General features: G+C 60.6%; 1 protein-coding gene across 1 annotated transcript; it reads right to left on the bottom strand.

Annotated features, from left to right (window-relative positions):
• Window positions 1-1081: 1081 nt before the first annotated feature.
• On the bottom strand, window positions 1082-15140 carry CHRNB4 (cholinergic receptor nicotinic beta 4 subunit). Its single transcript, XM_064598507.1, has 6 exons — window positions 14999-15140; window positions 10716-10864; window positions 7321-7365; window positions 7108-7217; window positions 5438-6434; window positions 1082-1814 (listed from the first exon to the last, which is right to left on the bottom strand). Exons 1-6 carry the CDS (start codon window positions 15051-15053, stop codon window positions 1674-1676), a joined length of 1497 nt encoding a protein of 498 aa, XP_064454577.1. The 5' UTR covers window positions 15054-15140; the 3' UTR covers window positions 1082-1673.
• Between the last annotated feature and the right edge of the window lie 1743 nt (window positions 15141-16883).

Raw genomic sequence — 16883 nt, 5'->3', positions numbered from 1 at the left:
TCAACAGTAAGAAAACTAAAACCCTATTTAAAGAATGAGCCAAAGAGTTAAACAGGCACTTCACCAAATAGGGTGTACGTAGGCAAAAAAAGAAAAAAAAAAAAATCACATGAAAAGATGTTCAATATCGTTAGCGGTTAGGGAGAAGCAGATTAAGAGCTGGCGGACACAGCACTTCGCACCCACTGGGATGGTTAAAATACATCCCTACCGAGTGCAGATGGGGACCCAGAGCAGCGGTCTCTCTCCTACCTTGCGTGGGGGGATGCAGGGTGGTGTGGGGGCCCCAGAGCCCCATCTGACCGTGTCCTGGAAGTTAAACAGCCATTCCCCACGTAACCCAGCGATCACACTCCTGGGCGTTTATCGAGGGGGTGAAAACCCTCGTTCACACAGAATCCCACAGACTTGAATGTTTTATAGCAGCTCTGTTCGTAGCTGACTGGTCGCTACCTCAGGGTGCGCCCGCGTCCACAGGACAGACTACTTACTGGTCAGCGAGAGGCGGGATTGGTGCCTGCAGCAGCATGGGTGAGCTCAAGGGCATTATGTTGAGGGACAAGAGTTGCCCCCTCTCCGGAGGTTGCACACTGTGTGATTCATGGGCATGGCACCTGGAGAAGACCAGATCCTGGTGATGGGGAGGCCCGCAGGGGTTGCCAGGGACTGGCCGGGAGGGAGGTGTTTGGGTGATCAGGCTCTCCCATGTCCTGCTGACACGAATCTGCACGTGTGTGAACATTCAGAGAACAATACACGAAAAGTCAATTTTATTGTATAATTAAAAAAACGGAATTTAAAAGAAGTCCTCTATTGCCCAAGTATTTTAAGAGCCTATCACGTGCCCTGTGCTGGGCGAAACCAGCGGGAGGACCAATCAGAGCATCGGTGAGGGGACAGCTCAGCCTGGCCTGGGTCTGAAGCAGGTGTCCAGGGCTGTGGAGCGCGGCGGAGAGGGTCCTTCTGTCAGAAGGGGAGCCAGGGACGGCTGCTCGGGGCGGCGGGGGGGGGGGGGGCATCTGAGCTTGAAGAAGGAACAGGAGTCAGTCATTCATTCATTCAACATTTATTAAGCACCTGCTGTGTGCCGAGCGCTGTCCTAGGCCCTGGGGTTGTGCAGCAAACATGAAGGACCAGGTTCCTGCCGTCCCAGAGCTCACACTGGAGTGGCTGAGCTAGGGGCAACAGACACACTACCAAGTGAGAATTCCGGTCCCGAGGAGGGCTGGAGGAAGGCGGGGTGACTGGGGAAGGCCTGACGGGGACATGACATGGGGACAGAGGATGCACTGGATGCTGCAGCCACTGCGGGAGCGTGGGGGGCACGGGGGGGGGGGTGAAGGTGCAGCCAATGCAGAGGCTTCGAGCTGGAAAGGATCCTGAAGCGTGTGCGGGTCTGAGAGAAGACCGGGGAGCGGAGGGCAGTGGGGTGACAGTGGGGCCAGGATGTGGGCAGGATTCCGGGCATGTCCTTCTCCCCAGTGCAGGGAAAGAGACTGGCCGGAGTCACACTGTCCGAAGCCCCTGCTGCTGGGCTTCCCTTCAGCGAGGGCAGCCCCCTGCTTCCGTCCTGCCCTCCCCCAGCTGTGGCTGTTTGTTTGACAGGGTTGATGGCCAAGGGACTCGGGTCCTCTCACCCTGCAGCCCCGGGGCCCTTGGGCACGCAGGACAGACTAGGACCCCTCGGAGGGCGTGTGGGTCTGGAAGAGGGGAGGCAGGAAGAGCCCCACGGTGCCGAGCACACACACAACCACAAACACCCACAGGAACAGCCGGTCAACCACCATGGCCACGTACTTCCAGTCCTCGACGACCTGCAGGCAGACAGAGCGGCCGTTACGGGCGCCCAGACCTCCCTGCTCTCCTTCCCCCACGCAGGGCCCTCGCTGTGGACCAGGGAGCCCCTAGGCTGCTGTGGCCACCCCCCCAGCTGCAGCATTGCAGGACCCCTCCAGCACCCCCCACCCGCAGCATTGCTGCCCCCCCCGCAGCATTGCAGGACCCCCCTGGCGCCCCCCACCCGCAGCATTGCAGGACTCTCCCCCACTCGCACCCGCAGCATTGCAGGACCCCCCCAGCACCCCCCTGCAGCATTGCAGGACCCCCCGATGCCCCCTTGCAGCATTGCAGGACTCTCCCCCACTTGCACCTGCAGCATTGCAGGACCCCCCCCAACACCCCCCCCGCAGCATTGCAGGACCCCCCGATGCCCCCTTGCAGCATTGCAGGACTCTCCCCCACTCGCACCCACAGCATTGCAGGACACCTCCAGCACCCCCCATCCGTAGCATTGCAGGACCCCCACAGTACCCCCCTGCAGCATTGCAGGACCCCCCACAGCATTGCAGGACCCCCCTGGTGCCCCCCACCTGCAGCATTGCAGGACTCTCCCCCACTCGCACCCACAGCATTGCAGGACACCTCCAGCACCCCCCATCCGTAGCATTGCAGGACCCCCCCAGTATCCCCCTGCAGCATTGCAGGACCCCCCACAGCATTGCAGGACCCCCCTGGTGCCCCCCATCTGCAGCATTGCAGGACTCTCCCCCACTCGCACCCACAGCATTGCAGGACACCTCCAGCACCCCCCATCCGTAGCATTGCAGGACCCCCCCAGTATCCCCCTGCAGCATTGCAGGACCCCCCCACAGCATTGCAGGACCCCCCTGGTGCCCCCCACCTGCAGCATTGCAGGACTCTCCCCCACTCGCACCCACAGCATTGCAGGACACCTCCAGCACCCCCCATCCGTAGCATTGCAGGACCCCCCCAGTATCCCCCTGCAGCATTGCAGGACCCCCCCACAGCATTGCAGGACCCCCCTGGTGCCCCCCACCTGCAGCATTGCAGGACTCTCCCCCACTCGCACCCGCAGCATTGCAGGACCCCCGCCGGCGCCCCCCACCCGCAGCATTGCAGGACTCCCCCCCCCCCCAAGCCGACAGGCACCAGGGAGGACAGGAAGCTACAGATGAAAGCGTTAGTAATAGTAATACCGCTAACACTGAGCAGTGTGACTGGAGAACCACATCATGGCGAGTCCCCTTCTCTTACTTTGAGCCCCAGCCTCCTGCCTGAGCTCTGCCCAAAGGAAGATTTGGGGCCCGCCTCGCTGTGTGGGGGGCAGGACACCTGGAGACCTGGCTGTGGAATCCGCTCAGTTCCCTAACACTGTGGATGGAGACCAGCCTCCCTCGGCTTCGTCACCTCCCCCGGCCCCCGTTTCCTAGAGCCACCGTGGGCACCCTGGTCTGTCACCCCCCCACCCCACCCCCAACCCCAGGCCCGTCTGACCCCTCTGCCCGTGTTCCCCGCTGGAGAGTGGCCTGACCTGAACTCAGCAGAGGCTCTGGACTTGGAGATTTGGGCAGCAGCGGACGAGGTGACGTCAGTGACCCAGTTTGTCGGGGTCCCTCCAGGGCGATCCCATGTCAGGCGTCCCCCCTCACCCCCCAGGACCAGCGGGCCCCGTGCAGCCTGCGCCCCATGTGGCCTCTGCTCGGCTCTCTGGGGTTTCATTTTGATAGCCCTCATTTAAGACGACTGTATTTTTGGCGTGTGTGACTTTTCCCCTCTTTTTATATTTGTGTGCTATTTACAACGACCAGTTAATGGGGGGTGCTGAAGATGAGCTGCGGCCTGGGCCGGCTGAGGGGTAGCCGTGCTCGGAAGGGGGCAAACCGGGCTGGAGGAAGGCGGCCAGCGTGCACTCAGGGCAGGCAGGGAAGTGTGAGGACGGCGTAGAGATCTGCTTGTGTCATGGCTCTGGTCTGCACCAGCTGTGTGGCCCCGGGCCAGGCAGCGTGCGTCTCTGAGCCTCGTGCTCCCCGACGTGGAGTGGGGTTTGCGTACATGCCTCTTGCCACAGTTCCTGGGGGGGGTTGGCACTGATGTAGGTCCAGTCCTGCAAGGGCACCCCGTGTGTGCTCGGAGCTCAGGGAAACGGTGATTGTAATAATGGGGGACCCCGCCTGGTTGCTCCCCGCAAGAGGCTTTTGCTTGATTGAATTAGAAATGGCGGGAGGCATGTGAGTGTCACGGGGCGGGGGGACCTTGAGAAGAGGGCGCTCGGGGTGGGTGGCGGCTCAGCCAGGAGCACAGACACCAGCTTCTCAGCCTGAATGTGTGCATGGAGCCCCGGGGGAGGGTTACAGGTGCAGGCTCAGGGGGCCTCCCAGAGGGGCCTGGGCTCACTCGGAACGCGGCCCTGGCGGCCCCAGAGCCGGACCGTGAACAGTTACCCCGAGGTTCCCTGTAGCCAGCAGGGCCCTGCACTGTGTATCAGCACCCGGGACCCAGGGGATTAGCTGATGCTGAGCTGCTGGATGGTTTTAAAAGAAAGCACAACCAAAAGTGAAATCTGATGGTCTTCTAGAGCTGTGCTTCTCGAGCTGGACTGTAACGTGGGGTCTGCTGAAAACGCAGACTCTGAGTCCGGTGCGGGCCAAGCCGGGCTGCGTTTCTAACCGGCGGTGCTGCTGGCCCCGGCCGCGCTCCGAGGAGCTCCCATCCCACGTCCCGTTGGTTACGTGCTCTTCCTCTTTCACGGGGTGGTGCTGGAGCCTCTGCGGCCTGCTCGTGTCCCTCCAACTAACAGAAACCCGTGCTTTCCCCTGAGAAGGCGGTTGGCGCAAGGTGAGCACGAGGCTGTGCCCTCCTCCTGCCCGCTGCGGACACGTGCGGGGAAGTCTCTAGGCCGGGCTGTCCTGCTCTGCGTTCAGTTACCACCAGCCCGGCCTGCGAGGCCTGGGACCCTCTCCATTAGCACCCCTGGCTTTGTCCTGTGACAGTAAACGTAACCTCCCTTTGCAAATCTGTCATCACATTATCACCGTAAGAGCAGTGATGTTCTAACTGCTTTTCTGTACTCCCCAAAGCTGTCCTGTTTATGTGGCTTGTTGGCAAGCTGGGGGGCAAGGGGAGCAGGTGCCCTCGGTGCCCGGCCCACCCTCATCCCCAAGACTGAGGTCCCCTTCCAGCCCAGTGACAGCCGCCAGCTCGGGGTGCCCGTGGCTCCCCCCTCCTCTGCCCCAGCGTGAGGCCGGATGAGCTGGGGAGGGACTGCCCAGGGCCACCCTCCGCCTCGGGGGTGAGAGCGAGGGGTGTGTGCTCCCCTGTGTCCTCAGAGCTCCCAGAGCCCATGGCAGTCATGGGCAGCCTGCTCCTCCTTCCCCAGTCTCCCCGGGGCCCTCCCTGAGCTTCCTGAGCTCACTCCGCAGGTGAACTACCTTTGCCTGGGCCCTCAACTCAGGGCTGCTTTTGGGGACCCCCAAACAAACAAAAAACGGGTTCTTGGCACTTCCTTCCTCTTCCCTGATGCCTGGAGCTACAATAAAACAGTTCAGGTCTGGGTTCCACACTCCAGCCAAGGGTCTGGGCGCTCTGTCCCGTGAGTGAGCTGTGGGCAGTGGGGCGGGGGACAGGGCTGGGGACTTACACTCTGGTCTTGGTCGTCACTCCTCATGTGCTGGGCAATGAAGCTGATGCCCTCTAATGCGTCCTGCACATCCTGCTGGAACCTCCCGGAAGACCTCAGCCGGAAACCCCGGGCCGTGCCCGCCACGTCGGAGCCGGACCCGGAGCCGGCCGGGGACTTGGGGGCGGCAGAGGCGGGATTCACAAAGTACATGGAGCTCCCACAGAGGTTGGGGGCGCTGGCTGGGCCTGCAGCCGAGGCGGAGGCAGCCTCGGACCGGGTCAGGCGGGGCTGGCTGGGCTGGGGGGTTCTCGAGGGGCTGCTGTCCGGGCGCTTCATGAAGAGGAAGGTGGGCAGCTTGTGTAGGAAGCAGCGCCGGACCCAGGGCGCCATGGTGTGCGTGCTGGGCGAGCGGTGGTGCACGTTGAGCACGCACACGCTGGTGACGATGGAGAAGGTGACGAGCACCATGGTGAACATGAGGTACTTGCCGATGAGCGGCACGTCCAGGGAGGTGGGCGGCACGATCTTGGAGATGAGCAGCAGAAAGACGGTGAGCGCCAGTAGCACGGAGATGCACAGAGTCATCTTCTCGCCGCAGTCGGACGGCAGGTAGAAGACGAGGATGGCCAGCGAGGTGATGAGCACGCAGGGGATGATGAGGTTGATGGTGTAGAAGAGCGGCTTGCGGCGGATGATGAAGTCATAGGTCACATCCACGTAGCTGGGGTCCTGCGGGTTCACAGTCCGCCGGCCCGGCAGCGCCACGATGTCCCACTCGCCGCTAGGGGTGAAGTCGTCCATGCTGGCCATGGGGGTCTTGAGCACCATGTCGATCTCCGTGTGGTCATAGGTCCAGGAGCGGAACTTGAGGGTGCAGTTCTGCTGGTCAAACGGGAAGTGCTTCACCTCGATCTTGCAGGCGCTCTTGTAGATGGCGGGTGGCAGCCAGAAGATGCTGCCATTGGAGCGGACCACCACGTTGGTGTAGAGAGACACCTCGTAGGTTCCATCGGCGCTAGGGGCACGGAGAGGAGAACATGGGGAGCTTGCCAGCGAGCCCTCGGGACCGTTTCTCAGTGGCCATCCTTCCAGCCCCTGGCGCCCTCCCCGAAAAGGCCAACTTTCCATGGCCCCTGCGTGGCACAGAGTGCCCTTCGTGTGGATGAGCTCCCATGTGCCTCACAGTTATCGGAGGTGGGTTTTACTAGGATCCCCATTTTATAGACGGGGAAACCGAGGCTCAGAGAAGTTCAGTGAATTTTAAAGGTCAGAAAACTAGGAAGCAGTCCAGCGAGGACCTAAACTTGGTTCATGCTTCTGCTGGGAACACTGTGACCCCACGAGACCCTCTCGCTCCCTCCACCCACCCAAGATATTGATGCTGCCAAACCCAGCACTGACAGAGCATCTGAGGGCCAACAAGAGAGGATGGAGACCAGAAAGAGCACTGGATCGGGGTCCAGATGCTGGCCCTGGGCCCAACTGTGCCCAAATGAGCGAGTGAGTCTCTCCCCCCTTCTCCGGGCCTCCAGTGCCCCACCTGCCATGGAGGGTGCCGGGTCTGCCCATTTCCTTTTCCAGCCTGACCGCCTGGAGGTCTGAGTGAAGCACAGATGAGGCCGGCCCCCAGAGTCCAGGCCTGCTGCCCTGGCCTGGCTCTCACCTCCTCGGCCAACCCTGCCACTCACTTGTTGTAAAGCACGATGTCTGGCAGCCAGATGCGCTTTGCAGGGATCCTCAGGATGTTCACGCCTTCATAGCGGGAGCTGTTCCAGGCCAGGCGGTAGTCGGTCCACTCCTGAGCAGACAGGTACGGCCCTGTAAGTTGGAGGCTCGTAGCCACCAAGGGGGTGGCCCTGGAGGAAATGCCTCCTGGGCTGGGGACACTGCAGGACACTTACCTGTTTCAGCCAGACATTGGTGGTCATGATCTGTTCTCGCTCATTCTGGGGAGGGAAACAGGGATATCCATTCACCAGGTGGGAGGAGCCTTCACACACAGACCCCACGTTATCACACAGAAGGCTTGGGGCTCCAGGACCACATGCCCAGTCGCTGACCCACCATCTCTGGAATGGCTCAGAGGTATTTCACACCCACGTGTCTGGGACAAAGCTTGTGATCGTCACCCAGATCGGGTCCTCTGCTGATATTGCTTCCCCTGGCCATGCAGCTCCATAGGCCAGAAACCTGGGGGCAGTCTCTGCACCCCATTCTCTGGCCCCCCAGGGTGTCCTGTAGATGGAACCCTCTGCGTGCATCTCAGACTTGTCTGCTTCTGTCATGGCTGCCAGCAGTATCCACCAGCTGGACAACTGCAGTCGCCTCCCTACTGGTCCTCCTCCTCACCCAGGCCTCCTCCCCGCTGGTCCTCCTCCCCCGGGCCTCCTCTTCACCCCACGCCTCCTCGTCCCCCAGGCCTCCTCCCTGCTCATCCTCCTCCTCACCCTGCACCTCTTCGTCCCACTGTCTCTACTCAGCAGCCAGGGGATCCTTTTAAAAGGCTCCTCTCAAGCTGAAAACCCCCACTCTTTCCCCACGTCCCCCAGTGTCCCTCCTCCGTCCTCCCCCCCAGCTCCCGAAGTTTCTTTATAATTTATTTATTTTTCATAGTGGTAAAATGCACATAACATAAAATTTGCCACGTTAACGGCAGTTGGTGTAAAGTTTTTGTCTGATCATTCCAATATCCGAATCATCTGTGTGTCTGTTTCCTTTGTCTTTTTTTCTCTCAGTCTTTTTTCATTTTGTCTTGTCTTACTGTGTGCCTAGTGCATTTTTATCTGCTTTCATAGGCCTCCGAGGAGAACTGACTTTGGCATAATGGCAGATAGATGAGGGGCAGATCCCCTTCATCTAGTCTGTGTCTGAGCTTGTTCACAGCAGGTTTAGTTGTTTTGAGAGCTAGCCTATTTTTTATTCATTTTTACTCCGACGGGTGGTCTTTTCAGGGTCTCCCCATCTTGTGGGGCCCGAATGCTGGCATGTGCCCCCAGCCCTGCGAGAGCACCAGACACTCAGCTGGGCTCCAGCCTCACAGCCACCATGCTGCCCTCCTCTCCTTAGCCCCTTGGCCTTTTACCATGTACCTGTCATCATGGGCAGGGAAAAACGCCATAGACCGAGGGTCACCTCCCGGAATCTGGTCCCTCAAGTCCTGGCTGAGCTCTCCAACACTGTCACACAGATTAATGGAGTGGGAGGCATTTTTATACAGCTTTTCTAGTTGTTCTTGTGGAAAAGCTAGTCTGCAACACTGAACGCCTTCATCTGTCTTTAAAAACATTTTTTTTTAAGTTGTGGTAAAACTTACATACAGTGAAGTGCATGGGTTTTAAGCAAACAGTTTGATCAATTTGAGCAAATATATTACCCACATGGCCCACCTCCATTCAGGCTCTATCACTCAGGAATTCTCTTGTGTCTCAGTCCTGTCCGTCCCTCTCCAGCGGCTGCAGAACACGCCCGAGGAGGATGGCTCAAGGCCTGGCCACCCCAGGGAGCTTCTTGGGAGGGCCTGCACACACTCCTTGCTTCCTCCCTGGAAACTTCATCTTTAAACTGGTCATGCCCATAACCCTCCCTCCTGGAAAACCAGATCCTGGAATACAGAAGAAATAAACCCTCGGACTGAATACCTATTCTCCGTACAGCGTTCGGGGTGATCACCGCTCACAGGAGCGCACTCACGGCATAGGGTGGGAGCCCTCCTCCGCCTGGTAACTTCTATGACCTCCCACGGCCCACAGGGTAGATCTGTCAGGGGCAGCCTTAGCCTGGAAGTGCGACCACAGCCGCCTGCCTGCTTCCCCTGAGCAGGGCAGCAGCCGTGCAGTGGCAGCTGGGCTCACCCCGTTAAGCAAAACGCCTTTGGCTGCACCGTGAACTCCCAACACTAGCCTGGCCTGGCTTCTTGTTCTTCCCAGGCGGCCTGCAGAGCGGAGAGGGACAGAAAGCTCAGGCTGTCCGTCCCCTCCCCCATTGTCTGGCTGTGCTTCCTCCCAGGGGACCCTCCTCCCAGCCTTCTGGGGGGCGTTGCTTGGAGGGGGTGGGTTTGTGGGGGCCACCTGTCCTCAGGAGGTTCAGCTCCCCCCGTTACCTCCTTCCTCATGACCAGACGCGGTACCCTAGAGTGCTCCCCTCACAGCTCCTTCCCGGGCAGGTTCCAACCCCGTGGATGGGGCTGTGGGAAGGCCACACGGGGAAGGTTAACCACAGGCCGTGGTTCCTGCAGACACTCTCAGCTCAGAGACAAGAGGGGCGAGGGGGAGCTCCCCGGCACCTCAGCACCCCTACCCCTGCCCCACATCCACACACCAGGAGGTGACAGCCCTACTTGTGGAGTCTGCAGGCTGTTCCTCCTTCTCGTGCCCATGGTGGCTGCCCTCACCTGTCCAGACTCTCACCCCCCCCGGCAGCGGCTGCCTCTGGTCCTGTCCCCACACCGGGGCCTCGGTACCCGTCAGGTCCCACAGCCTCGTTCCTCTGTCCCCCGATGAGAGGGGGGACATGAGGGCCTCTGTTGGGCAGGCTAAGGGAGGGCGATGACAGGGTAGAGCTGCCAAGACAAGGAGAAGTTTATGGCCATGGTGGACGCCCACCTGTTCGGGAAAGGCCTGTTGGCTGCCCACCCCGCAGTCATTGCCCCTTCACATCTTTGTTAACTGTCAGGTATCGGACACTCATGATCTTCCGGGCCTCCTGGCCAGCTGTGGCTGAGGCTCAGGGATCCAGGGCTCGTCCACAGGGCAGGTCTCTGGGACAGAGAGGATCTGAGAGCTCCTGCCACAGACATTGTCACGTGACGTTTTATGTTTGGACCTGTGGCCGCCATCTGATGATCGGAATCCTGCCATCACGGACAGCGACCCAGAGCTCCGACACCGCCGGGTCACCGACTGACTGACCAGCACTGACATACTGGCCTGCTCTCGCCGGGGTGTTCTCAGTGTTTTGGCCACTGGGACTTGGATGTTCTGTGGCTTGAAGTTCAAGCATTTTCATCGATGTTGAGATCTGGGATTAGCAGTGGCCCTGAACGGTGGGACTGGTGTGCATGCAGCAGGCAGGGCTCGCCCAGCAAGGACGGGAGCGCAAGGCCAGCCTGCAGTTCCGGGACCAAGGATTCACAGCGCAGAGGCGGTCGGGCCTCCAGTTTAGGCGGACTCCTGAACATATGCATATGGAAAAGGAGCAGACGAGCGATCTGACCTGGTCTAGAGGTGTGGGCCAAGCCAAAGGTGCCCCCAGCCCCGCACTCTGGCCCCCAGCCTGGACGGGGGCGGTCAGCACCTACCACGCTGATGAGCTGGGCCAGGGACAGCTGCAGCTGGATGGAGATGAGCTGGGCCGAGCTGGTGGCCGGGCGGATCAGGTTGTTGTAGCGGGTTCTGTTCAGAAGGTCATCTACAAGTCTCTCCTCTGCATTGGCCACACGGCAGTCCCCTGGGGAGACACACGGTCAGACCTGCTGGGCCCTCCCTGCTGGCCGCTAAGGGGAGAGTGGGGCTGGTGCGCAGGAGCCGGGGGCGGGCTGCCCCTCCTTCCTCCCCTTCCCACTAGGATGAAGGGCAGCCCACACCCAGACGCTGCGTCCAGAAACGGGGTGCTGCCCGCAAGTCTCTCTGCACCCCAAGTCTATCCGTCCATCCTCCCGCTTCCCGCCCCCAGCCCCGGTCGTGGAGCACGGCCCGGGCTCTTCCCGTAGCCCGTTGCGGGTGTCCCTGCCCGACTCTGCCCCTGCGGCCACGCACCATGTGGCACGACAGTCAGTGGCTGTGGCCTCACCAGGGCCTTCCCCGCCTGAGCCTCTCAGGCCTCCCAGACTGAGCCCTTTGGCCCTGGTACCAGCCTGCCCTCCTCAACCTGATCTTTTCTCACGGGCCCACCCAGACGCTCGGCGCTCCACCATCCCTCTTGCTTTCCTCTCCCCACCCTGTCTTCACGGTCGTACTTCTGAGCCCTTGGGCGCACTCTCTCTGCCAGAGTTGCCCCCAGGCCAACCATCAAACGTCTGCCTTGTGCCAGACACCGTGCCATGTGCTGGGGATGACAGCAAGCAAACACCAGAAGTGACTCCTGCCTTGGTTTCCTGTGTAGTGGAGGAGGGATCCTACCATGGGTTTTGTGTGCAGAGCGGGGAGGAGGGTGGTACGTTCTCGGGGAGAGAACAGACTGACCACGGGGAATTTCCCGAGTTAAGACCCTCAGACTGCAAAGTGTTGGGGTCCAGCTGACAGTTGGCTCCTGGTCCGGAGCTTAAAGGAGAGGGGTGGGCTCAGGGCCGTAACCAGTGCAGCTCCCACAAGAAGCCTGGCCTGCCCCTGGGTCCCCTGAGCTCCCACAGGCCTGGATCTCTTGCCCAGTGGGGTGTGGGTCTTGGTCCCAGCTCCTTCACACGTCTGGAAGTGAAGATGAGGTTCAGGGACCTGGTCTTGTTTACCCTGGTGTCTTCTGGGAGGATGTGTCAGCTAAGGGCAGAGGTGGGGGTGGTGCCGTGGGAAGAGACTCTAGGGAAGGTCAAGGACACTTGAGCAGGAGAGCCCAGCAGCAGGGAGGGGAGATGGGCAGAGCAGGTGGTGTTGGGCAGGAAAGCAGGTAGGAGAAGATCAGGGAACGGGGGCTGAGGAGGTGGGGGTGGGGCTGCCGGAGAGGGGCTGGGTCTCACTGGGCGTGGGGTTCAGATGGCATCCTTCCCTGAAGGGCCTGTGCCGGCTTTTTGCCAAATCCCTCCCTCTGGGTGGGGCCCGAGGGCCCAGAGCCTGAACAGCCTGTGAAGTGGGTCCAAGGTGGCCTCCTGTGTGGGTGCTGGGCTGCACGCAGGGCCACGGGAGCTGGCGCCACGCCAGCCTGCTCCGTGCACTTTCCGACTCGCTGCCTGTGTGGAGCAGATGCAATATTTAGTGCCTTGTGAATGATGCTCCTGGGTGCACCTGCTGCCCGCTGCCCCTCCCCCAGACTGCCTGGGGCTGTCCGGAGGGGGTCCTCTGGATGCGTGGCCTAGATTCTGAGCTCTGCCTCCTACACCCTGGACCCCTCCCAGAGGCAAGCTGTTTGAATACCCTAGAAGCCAGCCTGTAGCCCCAGGCTAAAGCTGGGTCCCTCCCACGGTGCCTCTCTAGTGCGCATATTTGGGCTGACCCGTCATTTCAGAAAGTGGGCTGTATCACTTGCCCAAGCCCCTCTGGCATTTCTGAGGCCGGTCTGGGGTCAGAATCTGCAGCTCCTGGTCCTACAGGATAGGGAGAGACTGGAGCCCACATCTCTGCAGCCCCAGAGGTTGGTCCACCAGGTTCCTGAGAGGTCAAGGCTGCTCTGCAGGCTGGGGCGCTTGGGCTGCTCACCTTTGGGGCTGTCCTGCCTCCTGGACCTTCACCTGGCCTGAGGGACCCTCCCCATCCTGAGGACAGGCTGTGGGCTCCAGAGTTGGGGGTTCTGAAAACCTCAGGCCATTTTGTGCGTTCCCTGTTTCTCATCCGGGGAAACTAAGACCCAAGAGGGAAGGAACTTACTTGAGGAGCCCCAGCAGGTCAGAGCAGAGCCAGGTCTCAGAGCCTCCCTCAGAGAGGGGCCCTCCCGGGCCCCAGTACCTTCTGCCCTGCCCTTGCTAACGTCCCCAAAAGGAGACTGCTCTGCAGAGGCCATCATGGTAACCATAGCTGAGTGTGTGTTCCCGCTGTCACCTGTGTTTGCGTTCGTATGTGTGTGCGTGTAAGGGGGTGGGGCTGGGAAAGACCAGCAGGGCTGCTGTGGGCTGGAATGGTCTCCCACCACCACCAAAGGCAGCGGGAACCCAGAACAACGCATATTTGTTGCTTCCTGCCTGTGAGGCCTGCTGGGTTCAAAAGACAAGGGCCCGTCCCCGCTCCATGACCAGGCTGGCCCAGAATGGGGGGAGCCTCCTGGGCGCCTCTGGGGGTCACGTCCCAGCCCCGGGGTCAACACAGTTCAACAGGGAGGCCACCACTAGGGGTCAGTCATGACGCAGTGACCCTGAGGAGTCCTGGGCCAGCGCTGACTGTGTCTAGGGCCTGGCCTTGCTAGGCCTTCTCTGGAAAACCAGCTCGGCAGCAGGAAGGGGTTAACATCTGGGGGAAGCCGCAGCTCAAACCCTCTACTGTGCTGACTGTGTGTACAGTTGGACAAAGCATAATCTTAAAATCTAATATTGGGAAAACCAAGAGATAATAGCTATCGTTTTGGAACACAAACCATAGAAGGTAAAGACCGACAGAATCTCCTGGCAAGGCAGCATCCAGAAGGCAAAGTGATTTTCAGTTTGGGGTGAGTGTCCTCCACTGAGGAAAGGAACAGGAGATTTGTATTTATTAAAAGGCAGCTCTGGATTTTTTTTTTTTAAAGGTCGAGATTTTTACCTTTTACGAAAAGCTCACCACATATTATCTGTCATGTGTAAGAATCACCTGGGTGCTTGTATAAACCCAGGTTCCCAGGCTCTATTTCCAGAGATTTAGATCTCTGAGGCTAGGGTGGGGCCCAGGAATTTGTATGGGGTAATCCTGATGCGGGTGGCCCCAGGACCGCGCTTTAGAAACACGGCAACTGACTCATATCTGAGTCCCCAAGGATGTAGGCAGGGCATATCATTCCTATAGAACAGATGGGGAAACTGAGGCCTGGAGAGAGGAAAGGAATGGCATGGGGTCACCCCGCAAGTGGTGACAGAGCCAGGACACACGCAGAGTGGGGACACCATCTTTGGTGAGAGCTGCACTTCCCTATAGGAACTCGTATGTCCTGGCAGTCCTGCCTCCAACACCCCCAGTGCTGTGCCCTGTCCAAGGAAGATGTCCCGCCTGGTCTGGGCTAAGCAGGACTCCGAGGACAAGCCTGGGCCAGACAGTAGGAGCTGAGGGTCCTTGGAACTCGGGGGGCGGGGGGGGCGGGTGACCGAGGCCCAGGGAAGGCAGTGCTCATCACATCTGGACTCCGCCTGGGAAGGGCGCACGGGGCCTCCCTTTCGGGGGTCGGAGACCGCGGCTCTCCACTTCGGCCGCCTGACGCTGCGCCACGCTGTCTGTCCAAGCCGGCCCAGCCCCCAGGGTGGGTGACCAGAGACAGTGCTGTCCTAAAGTGTGTTTCTTAGGAGACACGCCCCACACTGCAAACCATTCCGGGTCCGGCGGTTTGGGCAAGCCCTTCCCGGCCCGGGCGGAGTTTCCCCATCTCTACCCTAGCGGCGCGGAGCCACCCCCCCAGGCCGAGCCGCGGGGGTGCTCCCTGCGTCTACACGGGCCGGTGAGGAGCCTGCTGGCGCCCGACGCCGCCGTCCCGCAGGCTCCCTTCGCGCCGGGGCACAGCAGCCCCGGCTCAGCCCGGAGGTTGTCGCCGCGGAGGCGGCCCGGCAGGTGCCCAGGGAGGAGAGGCAGTCCCCACCCCAAACCGCGGGGACCCATCGCCCCGGCCCGTCCCAGAGGCCTCGGCCAGTGGGCCCCGCCCGCCCCCGCCCCCGCCCCCGCCCGGCCGGGACGACCTCGGGCCGCTCCCCCAGGCTCCCCACCTGTGGCCCGTGCGGCCGGGCGGCGACCGGCGCCCCCCCCTTCCCCGAAGAGGACTCACCGCGCGGGCAAAGGGCAACCAGGGAGAGAAGGACCAGGGGCTGCGCACTCCTCATGGCGGGCGGGCGCCGGGGAGGCAGCCGTCGGAGCACCCCGGCGCCGGCGAGCCGCGAGCGGGCGGGGAGCGCGGGGCCGGCCTCGGAGTCGGGGGCGCCGCCGGCGGGCACTAGGACCCGGCAGGGGGCCCGGCGGGGCCCCGCCCACCCGGGGAAGGGCGGGGCCGGCTGGGGCTCGGCGCCTGCGGCCGCGGTTTCCCGCCCCCGCCTGGCCCCCGCCCGCTCCGGCTGCGCCCGCCCCGCGCGTCCGTGGGGAGCCCCGGGGGCGCCGGCGCAGGGTCCCCGCACTGTTCGGGCGCGTGGTTGTGCCCCAGGGAGGGTCCGTACCCGGGGCTTTGCCGAAGGAAAGGGGCGTCGCAGGGAGCCGGAGTGGGGCTCGGCTCTCTGCAGACAAGGCGGGCGCTTAGGAAAAGTGGGTGCACTGGGGAGGGTGACTAGCTCAGGGTCCCCTGGCCTAGCTTGGGGAACTGGGGAAGCGAGCAGAGTTGAAGGGACTGGATGGGGCCCGGAGTGAGCCGCCTGCGTCCCTCGTCCGCCCTTCTCCCCTTGGCCTTCTGCCTGGGCTGACCCGAGGCAGCTCAGGTGACTCAAGGGAGCACGCAGCCCCTCCTCCAGCCCGGTGGTCCTCACCGGCTGTTGGGATCAGTACTATTCCCCTCGGGCGGGGCCGGGGGCTTCACGGGACAGGCATCAGCACCTGGGGAGCCCTACTTCGGGACTTGGCCAGAGCCTCAGTCCGGGACCTAAAAGGGCCTCCGGTGATTTCCGTAGCGCGCGGCCCCACACCTCCTCCCCTGTCTGGGTCCCAGCAGGCAAACGGAACAACTGGACGAACCAAGCGGGAGGGCAGGATCTGGGAGAGTGCCACCTTCTTCCCCCAGGATTCGCAGTCTTACTTTGATATCGCTTCCCCCGTCGTCCTCTTGCTACAATCGGAGACGACCACATACGATCTTTTAAAAAGAACGCTCTTGAAATGTAGATGACTTTCCCTTTGGGATGGTTTGGAGAATCTAGGTTCAAGTGCGCCCTCTCTTCAAACTGCAACAATAAATAGGTGAAATATATACAGTAAATTAAAAAGTCACAGCCAGGCTGAAAAACAAGATCGCCATCAATCAAAATCAGAAAAGAAATGCAGAGTGGTAGGGGGTGGCTGAAGCCTGGAGCCTGCTGGGCTCTGGAAGCCAAAGGCAGTGGCAGGTCCTTTGGGATTAAGGGGGACTAAAAGACTGGACTAGAAGCTGGAGGTTTGCATGTACCTCAAAGGAAGGAAGCTGGGAGGGGAAGCCGGCTGCTGATCTGTTGTCTGAAGTCCTAGCTTTGTGGGATGCACGTTTTCCCTGATATACCATAGGATGGGAGCTTAAAAATGCCCACCTAGAAGCAGCTGCCAAACTGTAAGTTAGGTGAGGAGAGGTGCGAGGGTAGGAAGACAGAGAGGGAGAGAATATAACATCCATTGGAAAAAGCCTACAACTGTGCCAGAAAGTAAGAGAAGGGCTGGGAGAATGATGGGGACATGTTAGAGGGGCACGTGAGCCATCCTGGAGGGGCTCCACCAACCAAGTCTGAGACAATTTGAGCATTAAAATAAGTAATAATGCTGATGAATACTCATTGAATAAAATAAGAAACTATAAGCATATATCAAAGTAAATAAATGATTGAAAGTTTGATAAGAAGAGGGATACCTACATAGTTTCAAAGTAGCTCCTCATAAAAGTTATTAATTATAGGGGGGAAAAGAGTTAACTCTCCAGGGGAGAAGCCTGGCAGATACCACCCGTGGTAGGCTGAAGAATGACTCCCAAAGACGTCCACGTCCTA

The sequence above is a fragment of the Mirounga angustirostris genome, unplaced genomic scaffold (assembly GCF_029215605.1).
Source record: "Mirounga angustirostris isolate CCGP_5_RB_7025 unplaced genomic scaffold, mMirAng1.0.hap1 SCAF_9, whole genome shotgun sequence".
NCBI classification, from domain to species: Eukaryota; Metazoa; Chordata; class Mammalia; order Carnivora; family Phocidae; genus Mirounga; species Mirounga angustirostris.
This window is presented reverse-complemented; position numbering and strand designations above follow the sequence as displayed.